At 49.3% G+C, this 16,399-nt stretch overlaps 8 protein-coding genes across 8 annotated transcripts; 3 read left to right on the top strand and 5 right to left on the bottom strand.

Moving 5' to 3' along the window:
• Positions 1-266: 266 nt before the first annotated feature.
• M430DRAFT_24435 (hypothetical protein) lies at positions 267-2,149 on the bottom strand (the record flags this gene model as incomplete). Its single annotated transcript, XM_024865062.1, has 3 exons — positions 267-1,217; positions 1,399-1,660; positions 2,034-2,149. 3 exons carry the CDS (start codon positions 2,147-2,149, stop codon positions 267-269), a joined length of 1,329 nt encoding a protein of 442 aa, XP_024725593.1.
• A 1,001-nt stretch (positions 2,150-3,150) lies between these two features.
• On the top strand, positions 3,151-3,838 carry M430DRAFT_32577 (hypothetical protein). The gene is made up of 2 exons (XM_024866196.1): positions 3,151-3,436; positions 3,485-3,838. Exon 1 carries the CDS (start codon positions 3,222-3,224, stop codon positions 3,414-3,416), a length of 195 nt encoding a protein of 64 aa, XP_024725592.1. The 5' UTR covers positions 3,151-3,221; the 3' UTR covers positions 3,417-3,436; positions 3,485-3,838.
• Positions 3,839-4,039: 201 nt separating this feature from the next.
• M430DRAFT_24434 (hypothetical protein) lies at positions 4,040-4,893 on the top strand (the record flags this gene model as incomplete). The annotated part of the gene is made up of 3 exons (XM_024865061.1): positions 4,040-4,042; positions 4,102-4,475; positions 4,533-4,893. The coding sequence occupies 3 exons, from the start codon at positions 4,040-4,042 to the stop codon at positions 4,891-4,893; spliced, it is 738 nt and encodes a 245-aa protein (XP_024725591.1).
• Positions 4,894-5,416: 523 nt separating this feature from the next.
• M430DRAFT_47126 (hypothetical protein) lies at positions 5,417-6,510 on the bottom strand (the record flags this gene model as incomplete). The annotated part of the gene is made up of 2 exons (XM_024867903.1): positions 5,417-6,190; positions 6,250-6,510. The coding sequence occupies 2 exons, from the start codon at positions 6,508-6,510 to the stop codon at positions 5,417-5,419; spliced, it is 1,035 nt and encodes a 344-aa protein (XP_024725590.1).
• Positions 6,511-7,216: 706 nt separating this feature from the next.
• Positions 7,217-9,173, top strand: M430DRAFT_91634 (hypothetical protein; the record flags this gene model as incomplete). The annotated part of the gene is made up of 3 exons (XM_024869673.1): positions 7,217-7,680; positions 7,725-7,818; positions 7,866-9,173. 3 exons carry the CDS (start codon positions 7,217-7,219, stop codon positions 9,171-9,173), a joined length of 1,866 nt encoding a protein of 621 aa, XP_024725589.1.
• A 937-nt stretch (positions 9,174-10,110) lies between these two features.
• M430DRAFT_92771 (hypothetical protein) lies at positions 10,111-12,847 on the bottom strand (the record flags this gene model as incomplete). Its single annotated transcript, XM_024869733.1, has 2 exons — positions 10,111-12,170; positions 12,268-12,847. The coding sequence occupies 2 exons, from the start codon at positions 12,845-12,847 to the stop codon at positions 10,111-10,113; spliced, it is 2,640 nt and encodes an 879-aa protein (XP_024725588.1).
• A 1,213-nt stretch (positions 12,848-14,060) lies between these two features.
• On the bottom strand, positions 14,061-14,980 carry M430DRAFT_63252 (hypothetical protein; the record flags this gene model as incomplete). The annotated part of the gene is made up of 5 exons (XM_024869042.1): positions 14,907-14,980; positions 14,497-14,676; positions 14,286-14,437; positions 14,138-14,234; positions 14,061-14,083 (listed from the first exon to the last, which is right to left on the bottom strand). Exons 1-5 carry the CDS (start codon positions 14,917-14,919, stop codon positions 14,061-14,063), a joined length of 465 nt encoding a protein of 154 aa, XP_024725587.1. The 5' UTR covers positions 14,920-14,980.
• A 502-nt stretch (positions 14,981-15,482) lies between these two features.
• Positions 15,483-15,999, bottom strand: M430DRAFT_24429 (hypothetical protein; the record flags this gene model as incomplete). The annotated part of the gene is made up of 2 exons (XM_024865060.1): positions 15,483-15,780; positions 15,827-15,999. 2 exons carry the CDS (start codon positions 15,997-15,999, stop codon positions 15,483-15,485), a joined length of 471 nt encoding a protein of 156 aa, XP_024725586.1.
• Positions 16,000-16,399: the final 400 nt, after the last annotated feature.

Here is a 16,399-nt window from a genome sequence, read left to right as displayed (position 1 = left end):
CGGATCGTTGATAAAGTACTAGTTATAGGCAGGATTAGATATTACCAATCCAAAAGCTACACCGCCACGGGTCGATTACTACATTGGGATACAAAGGGGGGAAGCATTGCGCTAATATTGCATTAATTCCTTTATAACCCTGGCTTGTGATTTATAAAAGTTGTCAATAAAGCAAATTCCATGTCAAAAAATCCAGCGCGAAACGCATGCGATAGAAACCCTCTAAAAACCTAGAAGCTCTCTCACATCCCACTGTAGCACCTCCTTTAGTCTCGCTGCTTAACAGCGGCCTCGGCACGCTCAATGACCCACGGGAGTTCCTCATCCAAAATCTCCGCACAGGTGAGGTACGGAAGGACACGGTCTGGCGCTTGCTGGCCGTGGGTACCAAGAACAAGGAGATCCGCGACGATGGGCTTGATGGCATCCTTGAAGAACTCAACGGCAGATTGAAGACACGTCTTTCCCTTCGAGCTCATGCTGAAGTTGGTATGGAAGAGCGCTAGGACATCTCTGCCAAGGTAGGCGTCGCCTCCCATGCCGATGGATCGGTAGAAGCTGGCGCCTCCGTCCAGAGCACGATGGTGCAGGTTGTTAAGGTATGCGGAAGTCACGTATTGACGCACGAGGCAGAGAGCCTGCCAGAGGTAGATGTCGGTGGCGTATGTAGCACGGCCGGGGACAAGTCCGGGAGTCTCGGGATGCATCATCTTTTCTGGGAAGTATTCGATAAGGAGACGCTCAACGTGAACCTTCTTGTCTTTAATCTCCTTGACCTTGGCCTCGGCAAGCTTAACAATAGCAGGACCATTGTCCTGGGACTTCAAGAATTCTTTCTTGAGCCCATTCGGATAATCCCACTTCCCGATAATGTGGGCAATGGCTTCGCGGAATAAGATGGGAGATTGTAGACGGATGGCAACGTCGGACCATACTTCGGCGTTGACCTCAACATGATCCCATATCATCTGGTCAAGACGCAATAGGTGAGCCTCGATGACGATGCGGACAGTCTTAGCTGCATCGAGATATTCTGCAGCCTGCAGCAGAGAGACAGCGTCGTAAATACGACGACTACCATTATCATCGCCGATGGCAGAGAATTCAGGGTCAATGTTATAAAAGCACTTGAACAGATTATCGTATAGCTGGTGGTGGCCCAGGCCATTAAGGATACCATTGACGTTTACTTGGAATGAATGCTTGGAGGATGAGCTCTACAGCGGGTTAGCATCGACTTATCGGGAGAGATTGAACAAGAGGGTTTCATGAAACCATACAAAGGGTACATGTTTGGTAAAACGGCGATTAATAATACCACTTGGAAAAATAATGTAGAAATAATAGCACATATTCAGCATAGAATATGAAGAAGAAGATCATATGAGAACAACGTACAAAGGCACGGAAGGATCTGAACCGAATGTCTGGACTATCTTCGGACGCACTCATCTCAAGTTTGAAACGGATGGTCTTGCCCTCAATCTTCTGCTTCTTCGTGATGTGGCGAGCATCGTTTTCATCAAGCAGAGTCTTGAACCTGCCGGAGGCATTGCGCAGAGTGGTAGAATGAAGCTTCCAGGACCTGCCGTCGCCAGAAACGATGAGAACATCTCCATCTTCGAAATGGGGGAATCCTTTTTCATCAGGAGTAGGTGAACTGGTTGCAGATTCCATTATCAGTCTTGGATAACAACGTTAATACTTGCTGGGTCATTTCTGGTGGAGAAGTGTTACTAAGGAAAAGATGAATGGATTGAAAGAACAGATCTATTTGCATTTACCCACGTAAAATTTCATTCACCTAGAAGCTAGGAAAGATAGACATGGACGAAAAAGAAAACGAAAGATGAGTAAATCGAACAGAAAACGAAAGATTAAAAGATTGAGCGAACGTAGATTCTGAATTTACCCGCGTCAAATTGCTTTCACTTGGAACCGGGAAAAGCCAGACATACTAGAAAATGACAATATTTTGATGGCTCATAGACCTTGGACTGCTGAGAATGACTGAAGGTGGAAGATAAACTTACTGTTGAGGGAGTTCTGCGGGCGAAGGTGTAGCCAGGGAAGGTCTTTCAACTGGTGCTAGTGCTATATGAGCCTTAACATCGATCGTCTCTGGTGCTTCAGGTTTGACGTTTGCCATCTTGAAGTCTAGTTGTGGGACAGTGATCCAATCACAGAAGGATATGAACCTAGACAAGGTGAGCAAAGAGAGTTTGACAAGTGGACTAGGTCGTCAATAAATACCCAGGTAGTAGAAGATATTGCGCAATAGGAAAGTGAGGCTACCTGATAAATAGAAGAGTGATTTAGCAAAGGCGATGGCAATATAGATACTGGTCATTTTACTAGGTAAAAAGGGGCACCAATGCATCAAGATGAGATGGTAAATGAGCGCTAATGGATTGCTCAGCTTATTTTAGCAATTAATGATGCCAGTAGGATTGGATCGCTAAAGTATTTTCAGTCTTCAATAGTACTGAATAACTCTCAATCCACCTACTGCACTGACTCCCAAATGGGGACCAATCGTGGAGACCAGGCTCTACCTATGACAATCATTGAGCCAATCACTTAGAAGATAATGCTATATGGAGGGCAAAGAAGCAGGCTTCAGAGGACACAACGTGTAGAGTAAACCAGGCAATTACAAAGAACGTAGGTGAGCTTAGGATTTGAGACATTTCGAATTTCTTGAAAAGTTGCTTATGCTATAATAACTCATGTAATACACAAAGCATGACTGGAACAGGGAGATATTGCCTGATAGACACAAATAGTATTCACAGAAACATTTAGAATATAACAATCATTAACAGAGCAGAGGCACGTACTCTTAACCAGCGAGTATAGATGTCTGGGTCACTACAGACAGATTTGCAAGGATATTTGTTAAAGAGGATACTAGCATGGGCCGGATTAGAAAGCCGCTCTGCTGATGGACATTATTCATGCGCAGAGGCCAGTATATTCCGGCCAACTTTGACACCAAAGCATTCTTGATAGCTCCAAGAAATTTACTTATTTCCCGTCAATTTTGCAGATTGGCGGAATACGGCACAGAGCATACCCCGAAAGCCCCCAGCTCAGATATATCTTTAGGGATAGAGAATTAGATTCAACTTTGAATGACTAGCTAGGCGCGCCCAATAACACACGTATGCATTGAGAGGCAGGACAAGAAGGGAAACTTGATAGACTCGAAATAGAATGTAATGCCCTCAGATCAGCTCTCAAGTTCTCATGGCCAACGCTTACTCCCCCAGAATCGTCGAAACGAATCAGAGGAGAGCGGTAGGTTGGCCTGCAAATTTGGCTTTTTGGACACATTGGTCATCACTGGGCTAAGAAAGACATCCAACCTTACACTTCCCAACGGATATCGGTATTCGCAGGGGTTATCTCGTTAGAGTAATCAAGGCCTTGGTATCTGTTGACAGGTTAGCGCACGCGTTTGGGTTAAAGAGAATGTACTTACCAAGCTACTTCGATTGAAAACTATGTCCACTCTCAGCGATGCGTTGCGCCAATTTGCTGCTTGTCCCGTTTGCTAAGAATCCGTGCCCAACGTTCATTAAGCACAAAAAGTATAGACAACGAGAGTTACAGCTTCATGACAAGCATCTCAAGTAGGAGCTGATTGTCGGCATTGCAGCTCGAGACCCCTCCTTGATCCCCTAGCTCGAAACCTCTGCTAATATCGATGCCGATGGTTGTGGTAGAAGGATATCGAACCTGCTAAGATCTCTGTTCATATATCTCACTCATATTCAACCCATCTAGATCTCTAGATTGTTGAATAATGGAAGCTCGATGAGGTTTATCGTCACGGCAGGTTGTGTATGTTGATAAGAGGTCGTCAATGTAAACGCGACGAAGCCTTTCTCCACGCGACGGAAACGGCGCTAGTGGAGACTACTGTAACTCTATCAGCCTGCATTTCTGGAGCTCCTTCTTCAACTTCAAACCCCTCCCCAACCACCACCGAAAGTCGTATCCTCCTTGAGGACTCTTGCGCGGCATAATCGCAATCATGGTATGTTAAAAATCTAGTTCTCAAGCTCTTCTGATCAATACTGACGCCTCTATCTCCAGGCGCGCAATTCAGAAAAAGCCCAGTCTATGCTCTTCCGCTTCCGCGAAGCGCAAGCAGCAGACCTAGGTATTATCGATGCCGGACGAACGCGCCGGCCGAAGATGATCACGGAAGTGACATCGATACCAACGTGCGAAAAATGGCGTGGCCAAGTGCTCAAGGAGATCTCGCGAAAAGTCAGCAAGATCCAGGACCCGAGTCTGAGCGATTTCATGATCAGAGATCTGAACGATGAGATCAATAAGGCGATGCGCGAGAAACACATGTGGGAAGTGCAAATACGAAATTTAGGAGGCCCAAATTATATGCGTGGGGGTGGGAAGGTTTATGATGAGGAGGGGAGGGAGATACCTGGCGGGGGGAAGGGTTATAGGTTCGTTGCGACGCTGTTGTGAAGCTTGCGATCAAGCTAATGGGTAAATCTATGCAGGTATTTTGGACGTGCGAGGGAACTACCTGGGGTTAAAGAGCTCTTCGAGGCAGCTGCACAGAAACCTCGTGAAGATAAGCCCCTGGACTCGAGAGCCGATCTGCGAAAACAGGTCGATGCATCATATTACGGCTACAACCTTGACGAAGAGGATGGCACACTGTTGGAATACGAGGCACAGAAGGAGAAGGAAGCTTTTGAGAATTTGCTTGCTAGCAGCGAGGGTAGACCGCCAAAAGCATGGGAGCCTTTGCCCGGGGATGCAGGAGATGGCGAGCCATGGAACGTACCAACAAGCGAAGAAGTCCAAGAAGAATTAGTAGAGAGGAGACGGAGGAGGTTGCTGGACAAGCTTGGGTGATGTCTAGGTGTTTAATTAATTCTAATATCCAGCCCGCAAATGGAAATTGATTCATATCACAGGTCTCCCTCTATATGTCAGTTGCCTCGCAAGCTCCACCTTAAGCACTTGAGCATGCCTACTCTCAGGAAGGCAGAGACTGTATCCGCCACAGCTTCTTTATTGTTCTTGTTCTGAGTTGTTGAGTATCATATCAGTGGCAAATGTTTGATCAGAACATTTCCTTGCCCTGATTACCATCTCTCGCCGCAGGAGCTGGAGTTCTTGGCGGCAAGAACAAGCTGTTACCGGCAGATATCAGGTAGAAGGGCCCGCTGAAGTTTTGGGCGTCAGAGACCACGGGTTTTTATATTTGGGAGGGAACTCACATTATGAGTAATATGGCAGTGTCCTAACAAGACCTATATATGTTCGCCATGTGGCAATGATATCCAGCCGCTCAAACGCCAGAGTTGGATGACGCCTCAACTCCGCGCTATGTAAAGAATCGAACCTTTCAAAGTTAAGCAGCCAGCCGAGTATTTCAAGCTGCTTCACTAGGTTTTAGTTTCGCCTTGGCTCTCTGTGCTTCCTTCTTCTGTTTCCGGGCTTGACTATAACTCATGGCCACCTCCTCCATCATTTTCTTCTCCAGCGCATCTTCTGTAACTTCATCTAATATGAAAGTTCCCAGATTGCCCTGTCTCCATCTCTGGATGACCCATAGCGCAGCAGCATCCAGATCCGGGACACCACCTTTGCCCAACCTCCCCGTTTTCTTGCATACACTCTCAAGGAATTCTGCTATGTCATTAGTCTGTCCACAGTATTCCCGGTATATATTCGTCCCGGGATAATTCTTGTTGATATGGAAAAGTAGATAATCCGCCAACGTAACTGGCGAAATAATGGTGTCCTTGACTGACCCAACCAGAGCCAATTTCAGCATGCTCTCCGCATCAGGCACATATGGGACAAATACACCGGGCGTGTCCACCAAATACACACCCTCGATTCCTTTCTCCTCATCTCTATCCACAATTTTTACGCCGCTTGCAATCTTCCTTGTAATACCTGGTTGTGCACCAGTGAAAGCAGCTTTGGCACGATGTACGCCTTCCATTCGGAGTGCGTTGAGCAAGGATGATTTTCCAACATTTGGCATGCCAACCACAAGGATGCGCGAGCCTATGACGGACTGCGATTGCGAGGCGAATTCTTTCGTGAAATTGAGGACCGCTTTCATGTCCTTTTTCGACTTGTGGTTTGTGAAAAGAGTTGTGCTAGGGGAGTGCCATGATCGAACGATTTCTTCTTTCTAAATGCATATCAAATTAGCAAATTCCTTTTGAAGGGGGAAACTTGATAAAAGCATACTTTCTTGTCCGATGGCCGGTCTTTACTTCCAAGGTCCCGCTTGGTGTAGATAATCAGGCGTTCTCGGCCGGCCAGTGATTGCTCAAACAATGGATTCCGGGACGTGAGCGGGACACGGTAATCGCGACATTCAATTATGAGATCGATGGATGAAAGCATGGTCTTCATCTTCGCGAGTCCGGAAGCATGATGGCCGAGGAAGTAAGATCGAGGTAACGAGAGCTGAGCGGGAAAGGAGGAACGCGGGATGAAGGATGCCATTGTGCTGGCTGTTCTGTAGATGCTACCTATGGGCCATAGTACATGAAAGGCCAGAAGTCATATCACCACGACAGGGCGAGTCGAGGTGCAACTTGTTCTGATGATAGCGAGGTGTGGAGGACAAGGCTGAGATGGGAATTTTTGAGGTTCCCTATTAAGTTCCTCGCTAAGGCCAGGAAGCCACTCAGATCCCTGCACAGCACCATATCACTGACGCCTTGTCGGCATTTGCTGGTGGCGCTCGTCGACGGCGACCCCAGATTTGAATACTTGATATTTGAAGCCTCATTATTGCTGGAGGATAGAGAAGTGGTTGAAAGCTACCCGGTACAAAGAGAGATATTCCAAGGTATCAAGTGAGGGATGCTTTGCGTCTTTTACCGCTTATCTCAACCCCACTCTTCACATCCATTCTGAAGAGGCCCTGGCAGAATGACGAAGCTGAAGCTTGGCTTCCTCCACCACGTGGACCAACTGTGATTGGAAAATTATTTTCTATACCAGGACGCCTTGCTGCCAGGTATTTCTATTTCTTTTCAAGACAATGCCTCCTAGCCTGCAGCCAATTATAAGCTCGGATGGGGCTTCGATATTGAAGAGCTCGAAGGTATAACAAGGCGAAGGGACTGTTCTCAACATGGCCAGGAACAGATTTCAGCCACCACAAGAAATGTCCTCCTTGGACATTAGCTTGGTTTCAACGACAATGACCCCAGCTTCAGGAAGTCCCTCCAGCTCTGGCTTGCCGGAAAAGGGACCCCAGCCGCCATTTCACGACAGCATACGCTCTGGTAGCGATATCGAGTCTACGGCCCAAGAAGGGAGCGGTTTTGAAAGAAACCCTCAGGCTCAGGCAGAAGCAGATGAATCGAAAACCGTGCTTCGTTCTAGGGCTCCTTTAAAAAGCAAACTCAAAACGTGGTTCTCCCCAGGAGGAAATCTTCGTCCATTTCGTCTTCTGAAGCAAGATATCCGTAATATCAGAACGAGGTATATCTCAGATTGGTCAACCTTCAATCAGCTGGTATTGGCAAGTGCAGTCTATGTGTTCTTTACGAATATCTTACCGGGGATCACCTTTGCAAGTGATCTGTATGTGTTGACGGGCAAAACCTGGGGGACTATAGAGGTAGTGTTTAGTACGGGACTGTGTGGGCTTGTCTTCTCTCTGTGGGTTTTACGATTCCAAAAAAGGACATTGCTGATTGGGACAGGTTTTCTATTCAGCCTTTAACCATTCTGGGTGTTACTGGGCCTTTTTCCGTACTGGCAGAAAATATCTACTCCTTATGTCGAGATTCCTTTCACGTGCGTGTGCCCCCCTATTCCTAAGAAATCCCACTGATCATCCAAAGGTCGAATTTCTTCCCCTAATGGCATGGTCTCTGATCCACGCTGCCTGGATGCACTACCTCCTTGCCATCTTCAATGCCCACGATTGGACCATGCAGTATGTAACGACCTTCACCGCTGACATCTTCTCGCTCCTCAACTCCGTGATCTACTTCCACAAAGCCATCCAGGAACTACAACGCGACCACGCGGCCGTCTCTTTTGCCTCTTTCCTCTACTCTATCATAGGATGTATTGGCACCTTTCTCCTCGCCGTTGCTCTCTCCACGGCCAACTCGTGGGCCCCTCTCTTCCACCGCTACATCCGCATGGGGCTCTCCGAATACGCCGCCGCCATCTCCATCATCCTCTTCATAGGCATGCCTCACGTCGGGGAACTGGCCACTTTGGACAAGCAGACCCTAGTTGTGCAGAAATCCTTCCGTCCCACGTCACCAGAACGCTCCGTCTTCTTCGTGCGTTTCTGGGAGCTACCCGTCGAGTGGATCTTCATCTCCATCATCCCCGGTGCCATCATCACTGTTCTGTTCTACTTCGACCACGAGATCAGCAGTATCATCTGCACGCTTCCCCGCTATGGGACCAAGAAACCGGGCGGCTTCGCATGGGACATCGTCCTCCTAGGGACCACGACCGCCATCTGTGGCATCCTCGGTATCCCGCCCGCCAACGGCCTCCTTCCCCAAGCGCCCCTACACTCCGAATCACTCCTACACACTGTCGCGCTCCCCTCCCCCGACTCCGAAACGGGAACACACACTCCAGCCGCGCGACATGAAGTCTACGAGCAGCGCTTCTCACCCTTCCTCCAAGCCGCCTGCATCCTCGCCTTCGTCGCCCCACCCCTCCAGCACGTCCTAGGCCTGACCCCGACCTCCGTACTCGCGGGGCTCTTCCTATTCATGGGCGAGCAGTCCCTCGCCGTGAACCCGATCCTGCACCGATTTTTCCAACTCCTCACGCCCACCTCCGCGCTCCCCGCCCTCCCCGCAGGAATCCCCTCCTACCGCCCTATCCACGCCTACACCCTGCTCCAGATCGTGCTCACGGGCATCATCTTCTACGTCACGTTGACGGTCGCGGCTCCCGCCTTCCCGGTTATCATCATTGCGTGCGTGCCGGCCCGCCTGGCAGTCATGAATCGCGTGTGGGGCCGCGAGACGCTGCGGTTTGTGGATGCGTGGGCGTGTAGGGAGGGCACGCCGGAGGACGATGAGGATAGACGTCTAGGAAGGGGATTCGAAAATGAGAAAGTAGAAGCCACCGGGGCTGAAGTCGATCCAGGAGCGGTCGCTCGGGAGCTTGTATAACCCCACCCACAGTATATACAAATTTTTCTCTAAAAAAAAAAATCTAGAACGAAGAAAATAGATAAGAGATTTACGATGAAAAATACAGATTTTCTTGAGCTTTTAGAATATTCATTCTGATGATAATAGGTTCTTCATACACACCCTCCATTACTCATCAATCTATTTCAGTTTACATTAGAGCCTGAGGTGCAAAAGCGACCGGCTTCATAAAGACGGTTCTATGGTGTAATGGTTAGCACGTCGGATTCTGATTCCGGAGATGTTGGTTCGATTCCTACTAGAACCTGCAAGACATTTCTACTACAGCCTCAATTGTGTAGAGAAGAGGTTCCGTGCATATTTTTTTTTCTTTTTTTCGTTCTTTTTTTGGGGAGGGTTTTGTTGTTTAACAACACAGCATCTGTGCCTTAGCGGGGGTCCCTTTTTTTTTGCCCTTTCCCTTCCCCTTCTTCTTTTCTACCCGCAGAACGCAAAATATTTGGCATGGCTCCCATAGCGCCTCTTGATGTGTTCAATACGAGAATACTCTACTACTACTAAGACATAAAGTCTACCTGGTCAAAGAGTCCGTGGGTTGCTTGGGTATTTCCCATGAATCTAGCGCTTAAAGAATACTGATTTTCAAGTCACAAGGGAAACGAGGTTTGACATTGAAAGCTTTTGATGCCTCATCTATGCAAATTTTATGGAGAACCACCACCATGCACCCATGCCATGCTTTGTGTACGTTCGAATTTTTTATCCGCCGGCCACGCAATGCGAGTCATAATTCGTAATAAGAGACAATTCCGTTCGCTTATCTGAAATAACAAGGAGTTCAAGAAACGAAATGTATGCAGAATGAGGAGAGAGAGAGCCATCATACAGCCAGGGTCAGGTTCGGAAATGAGGACGAGGAAATCATCCCATTATCCAAGCCCCAACAGATGCATCTCTAATCCTCGGTCGGGTCACCATACTCCCACATACCCAAGTGCTCCTCCTTGGCCTCCTCCATCCTCTCCCTCATAACCTTGAGAACATCACTGAAGCCACGCTCCCAGGACTTGAGGCTAGTTGGTACGATTGCATAGCCAGCGGAGACAATCTCAGCGTTGATGCTGTCAGTCAATTTCTCACTGTGTTTTGGATCATACAGTGTGATGTAGAGGGTGCCCTCGGGTGCGGTGTAATCAACATTTGCGACGAGAGATTTGTTTGCAGTAAGTTCGGCGATGTAGTTTATGGCTTCGGTCAGGTAGTCTTTGTTGGTTGGCAGCTGGAGGAGAGAAAGGACTGCATCGACAGCTTGTGGGCGTAGCTTTTGAGGCGAGAACTGTGGTTGAGAAAGAGGCCGGAGTCGAGTCCATGGGATTTTCTCGCTATTACCGTAGTCGATATAAACAACTTCTGCTTCCTTAGCTGTGCGGTCGTTTGATCGTACACGAGCACGGTACCACATGTCGTCTTCGGTGAACTTGGCTGCAACGTACTCACCAGCCTTGGGAGGGCCGGGAAGCGGAGTGTTGTTTGAGGGGTTCAGGTGAAAAGATTTGAATTGGGTCATCATCGTCTCCAGGGCAGCAGTACCGGTACCAACGATTTGGACTTTTAGCTTGCCGGTCTCATCGATGTTGGTGACCACGACATCTCGGTAGTCTTTAGCGCGGGTGATAGGGGCCGCATCGCCATTTGATCCATTGGAGGTTTCGACCTCTTCTTCTACCGCATCCACTGAAGGATCCCAGTTGACCCACATACCTTTATGGGCATTCTTTGCTCTCTGTTCTGCAGCTAGCAACTCATTCGCATTTCCGGATTGCTCGGCGGAATAGGGATGGACCGTAGCGAAGCCTTCATCCACGAGGATCTTCGCGAAGGATTCCTTATTAATGTAGAGTGAACCAATGAATCCACCAACTTTATCAAGACCATGGACATCAATCTCGACATCCCGTTGAGTCAAGCGTCTAGTGGCTAAGTCATGGGCTTCTTGGCCGAATGGCTCGCTCTTCTCATTGGGGCTTCTTGCTGATCGGGGAGCGCGGATGCCACCCAGAACAAAAGTGAGCTTAATGTTCTCTCGTGGAATCAAGACAACGAATCTCGATCCGCCCTTGACGAAATCAACGATAGCAGGGATTCTCTTCTGTCGCTGGAGAGTCGAAACCTGGAGCTTGGCTTTTTGCAATGTCTCGGACACGTCGACATACTGCTTAGCCTTGGCGGGTTTTCCAGACCACATTCCCTTCTTGTCTTCTTTCGCCTTTTCTTGAGCAGCAAGTAGTTCATCATAGTTGGGAGCTCTGTCCGTGTCATCCCGTCGATGTCTGACCACAGAGCACCAGCCCTCCTGCACTAGCAGTAATCCGATATTCTTATCATTCAAAGTGACTGTTGCAACCTCCTTCGCATCGTATTCATCGGTAGCAGGGCGTGAGCCATCAATGCTAAGACGCACATGCTTCCCAATAACCTTCTTTCGCAAGAACTCTTTGGCTTCATCCCGGAACGGAGCCTCGGCTGCTTCTGAAGGACGTGGCCCACGAATACTGCTGAGGTTGATGCGCTTCTCAACACCGGCTCTGTTTCGGACAAAAATTACATCTGCACTGAAGACCCTGGTGACTTGAGCTTCTAGATTTCCTCCTTGAGGATTTACCTTAGCAACGTGGTCCTTGAATAAACCCCGCTTTGCTGCCTGGCCGACCTTCTCAGCCTTTCGCAAGGGGGCCATATCAGGACCTAATAAAGTCGAGTGGAAATCCAAGCATCGTGCAAGGCCCGCTTCAAGAAGGAACACTGCGATCGATCCCCGTGGGTGTTTGACAGACGCGATAAGTTGATTTTGAGGGCTAAGACCAAGAATGTCGACCTTTACGTTTCTCTGTAATAATCTTTCTTCGACAAATAATCTGGCCTCGTTTCCATATTCTTCCGCTGGTTGGACTTGTTGATTTGAGGGATTGACACGTTCGGTGGTAGGTGCGCGGATTCCAGCAACCAAAGTCATAACTAAGGCTCGTTAGTTGATATTCTCGATGAATGGAACACAAGGAGTCGCATTTCAATATCCACATGGAACCCGCAAGAGCTAAGAACTGATACTCACCTTGAACATGCTTCGTAGGGTTGATTATCAGGCGTATGAGCATTCGATCTCCGCTCAACACACGCTCAACCATACCATCGATAGTCTTGCCTTTCCAGTTATCCATGAACGCCTGTGGATCGCCCATATCATGCTGAACATCGATCCGCGCACCATTGGGAGCCCAAATACCCTTATCTTCGCTTCGAGCGGTAGCCTCAAGCACGCGTAGCTGGGAGAGTTGTTGAATAGCTTCCTCAGTATCCTCTTTCCGACCAGCATCATCTCGTAACTTAAGCCAGCCCTCCTGAACCATCTGTTCGGGAAGCTTTTGCCCATCATTGAGGAAGACGATTCCATATTCGCGCTTCGTATTGGGAATTGTGTATAGGACTTGAAACTGTACGTGCTTGCCCACTACCATCTTACGCAACGCGTCGCGAGATTCGAAAGCCCACTGTTCATCTCCTTCCTTCCTAAGATGTGGTGCGGTACAATATGCCAGAGAAAGAGTACGCTCGCGTTCGGGGTTCTCGACGGAGGATAAGACAAGAGTGTCGCCGCTAAGGACACACTTCACTTTTCCTTGATTGAGAGGCATGTTTTTATACCTAGCAGGAGGGATGACAGGTAAACTGACTCCTTCAAGAGACTGTGTGTTCGGGTTAGGAGAAGGTTCCCGCAGAGGGCTCGGGAAGGGCGCGGGCGCGGGCGCGTATTCGATAAATGGTCTCAGTAGAGGGCTGGGGAATGGAGGCGTGGCCACCGGACCTGGAGGAGCACTAGGAAATGGTTCAGGCATGTCAGCATTCAAAGTACTCTTCTCCGAGTCTTGTGAGGGTGAAGTAGCAGAGCCTTGGTGTCCTCGACTGCCTTGACCTACGGCATGGCCGATCTTGAGATCCCTGACGGGCATATTGAGAAAGGTACAGCCTGTTGCAGAGAGCGTTCGGTCGAGCAGAGGAGGGTGATATTCAACAACGTGGGTTGTTGATGTGGGGTTAGATTCGGTAGATCGACGTTGTAGAAGAATGTAGTACTGCTGCAGTAGGGTCTTCTTCATGGAAAGCAGCAGCACGGCGGGTAAGGAGTGAATTGGCCTGCTGGAGGTAGCTGAAGGTAGCTGGACTGGTGAAGGGGTGGAGGTCCACGACTGGACTCAAAACCCGCCGGGATGCTGCTTTCGAGAAGACCTCGCCGTCCAAGAAGGAAGGAGGGATTGGTTTCGAACCAGATATTCCCTTTCGAGATAGCAATCGGGCGACGCAGTGCTCCAAACCTTAACGCTCTCTCTCGGCAGGACAGCTGCCTGTGCAGGCCGCGACATGAAGACAGACTCCCGATCTGAGGAATAGGAAAGAATTGGTGACTTACAGAGATTCAGATGCTTGGAATGTTTGCTAGTATCAAAAACCACCCAAACCAGCCAGATCGCGGCAATTGAGGTACTAAAAGGAACGTTGTGGGGAGCAATTCGTTTTGTCTGGGGACAGATTGAGTAATTGTTCGTGTGGACCCCGCTGTCAACGAACGACTGTCACCCCGGGCATATTAGACGAGGTCACCTGATCTAAACGAAGGAATTCATATCAAGGGACTCATGTCAGGCAAGCAGATATTTATTCACTTTTCTTCGGCCATCCACGCACCCAACAACAAACTTGTGTTCATGCATTGGCCTCTGACTTGTAGGGAGGGCAAGTGTGGGACAGGAAACGGTTATATTGACTACCTAGGCAGGCCCGCTTCACACCAAGCGGCAACCACAATGTTCATTCCCAGATCCTATTGTCTCTCAGGGGCTGGTCGCCCATTTATGCGGCAATGCCGATAACACCTAGCCAGCGGAAGTCAGCAGCGGAAACACGCATCAAGGAGCAGGAACACATACCGCAAGCAGGTCGGCCGCCAGCGTTTCCGGTCTTCAAAGATTCCTCGTTTCCTCCCTTGCCAAGGTCATCAGTTCCGGCGTGGACGACGATAGTGCGCTGCAACAAGGTCAGTCCTATCCGACGAATATCGACAGATCTTCAACGTACGCCAATAACGCTCTCGGGACCAATCAGCTTGATGAGCTTGTCTGTGACCGTACCCTTGGCATTGCCTTGAGCGTCGGTCTCGAAGTTTCCGAGGTCGCCTACGTGACGGTTCTCATCGTTGGGACCACCGTGTGTCTTTCCGTATGGGTTGACTGTTGCATTTTCTTGTCAGACTTGCACAGCACTTGCAGTTTGATGGAAGCTGGCTTACAGTGGGGTCCAGCGGATGTGCAGCCGTTGGTGTTGTCACCGAATTGGTGGACGTGCATGCCACGCTTAGCATTGGCATCGTGGCCAGTGATGTTCCATGAGATGGTGGTTGGGGAAGACTCGGAAGCCTGCTCCAAGGTGACGGTTCCGGTGATCTTCGAGTCACCTCGAATGAACGCAACTACGCAAGGGACCAGATCGTCAGCAAGGGCCCGCACAAAGCAACGCAACAATCAGAGGCACCGATGGGCCGTGTCGAGTGAGATGCTTGCGAGGAACAGGTTTAGAGGGTGTCCATCCAGGTAGTTTTGCCTCGTGGATAAACATGCTCAAACCCCCGCGATTGGCCGGAAGCTAGGAACAGCGGGGTAGAAAGGGTGGCAAGAGGGAGGTGCCTGGTGCGAGACGTACCTGCTTTGACCATTTTGACTCTGAGAAGCTCGACGTGGGTTTAAAGTTTGATTTTGGACTTGGGGAATGGAAGCTGAGTTTTGTTGTGAATAACTGATGGAGGGGGAAGAGGGGAAGAGAAGGGAAGAGAAGGATGAAGTAGGCAGGTTACTTAATAAAATAACTCCGTAACCGTCGGAGAAAGTGGGGAGCGGGCGGGGTCACGTGGATGGCATCATTCAACAGAGATGATCAGTCGACGGGCAATTGGGCCGCGGGAGAATATTAGTCAGCCCCGCCGCCAGATACGGTGGGCGTGGGAGAGGATATCGAGATGAATGTAGCTGGTACTTGCGGATGGGAAAACATATCGGGGTGTGGATGGGAATGTAGATACGATATGAATATGAATATACTACAGGTAAGATATGTCTTTACATACGCATATATACACTCAGGTCCAGGTAGGCACCTAGATAGCTACATATCAAGATGACTACGCCAACATCAGGACGGATGTGCATCTGGGGATGAAGATAAAAATGAATATAAATTTAAATTTAAATTTAAATTTAAATCAACGGAGGAAAAACATCCCTAGATCACATACCCACAGTCCGTCTCGACAAGCCTGGAGTCTCGGGAATTCTTAACCTCCCAGTCATCATCGTATCTGATAATCGCGGGGTTTGCATCGCGGCATCGAGTCTCGGATGCTTGGACGCCTCGCTGTACTGCACGTCGTCCGAGTGGGAGGTGGGCATGTACCGAGTACGGCGTGCCCTCAGCCACACCACCCCACGAGCCTCGGTACTGCGCCACCACAGCCCTATGGGTTCTGTTCCATGACTTCATGACTTTTTTACTTGTGTGGCTCCATGACACTTCATGACACCTACAGGGGCAAGTAACATGTTTTGATATCTTCCTGCGTAGCTTACCTAAGGCACAACATAGGACTAATAGCGGCTCTCGTAGCGTAGAGCTGAACAACTATCAGCTCCATCATGTCCCTGACTACTCCGTAGATGCTCAGATACGGTACATTAGTAATAAGCCCCTCCGTAAGAACCACGAACCTTTCTGCTCGGGTTTCGTCTATTCGAACACGCATGATGGAGGGAGAAAAGAGCAAGAAAGATACCGAAAAGAAGAGGGCGTATCTTATCTGGCTCACGAGTTGATGCTCCAATAGTAACCGTGATCCGTACTTTCAGAGACGGTCGGAAGACCCACGACTAGTAGGCCAGGCACGGGGGAGGTTAGGGAGGCTCGGCTCGGCTGCCTGGTATCGCGGCCTGCCGCTCCCGACGATTGAGGCATCCACCGGCATCCACCACAGATGCGATTGATTATATCGGCCAGAACAGCTCCTCCGCGAAGAATTCACCCCACAGACATCGCACACCCAACCACCGACAGCTGTACTGGATCACCAGTCAGGGTCCAAAATCACATAGCTCTCGCGAGCGCGTGCACATCTGCGCGAAACCGATGCGACCGCAGCCGGCCCT

Source organism: Amorphotheca resinae (assembly GCF_003019875.1).
Source record: "Amorphotheca resinae ATCC 22711 unplaced genomic scaffold M430scaffold_1, whole genome shotgun sequence".
In the NCBI taxonomy this organism is placed as follows: Eukaryota; Fungi; Ascomycota; class Leotiomycetes; order Helotiales; family Amorphothecaceae; genus Amorphotheca; species Amorphotheca resinae.
Note: the sequence above shows the minus strand (reverse complement) of the source record. Positions and strands in the feature narration are given on the sequence as shown.

What these genes read in the sequence shown, in the direction of transcription:
- M430DRAFT_32577 (XM_024866196.1), top strand. Translation starts at nt 3,222, where the DNA reads ATGCCCTCAGATCAGCTCTCAAGTTCTCATGGCCAACGCTTACTCCCC.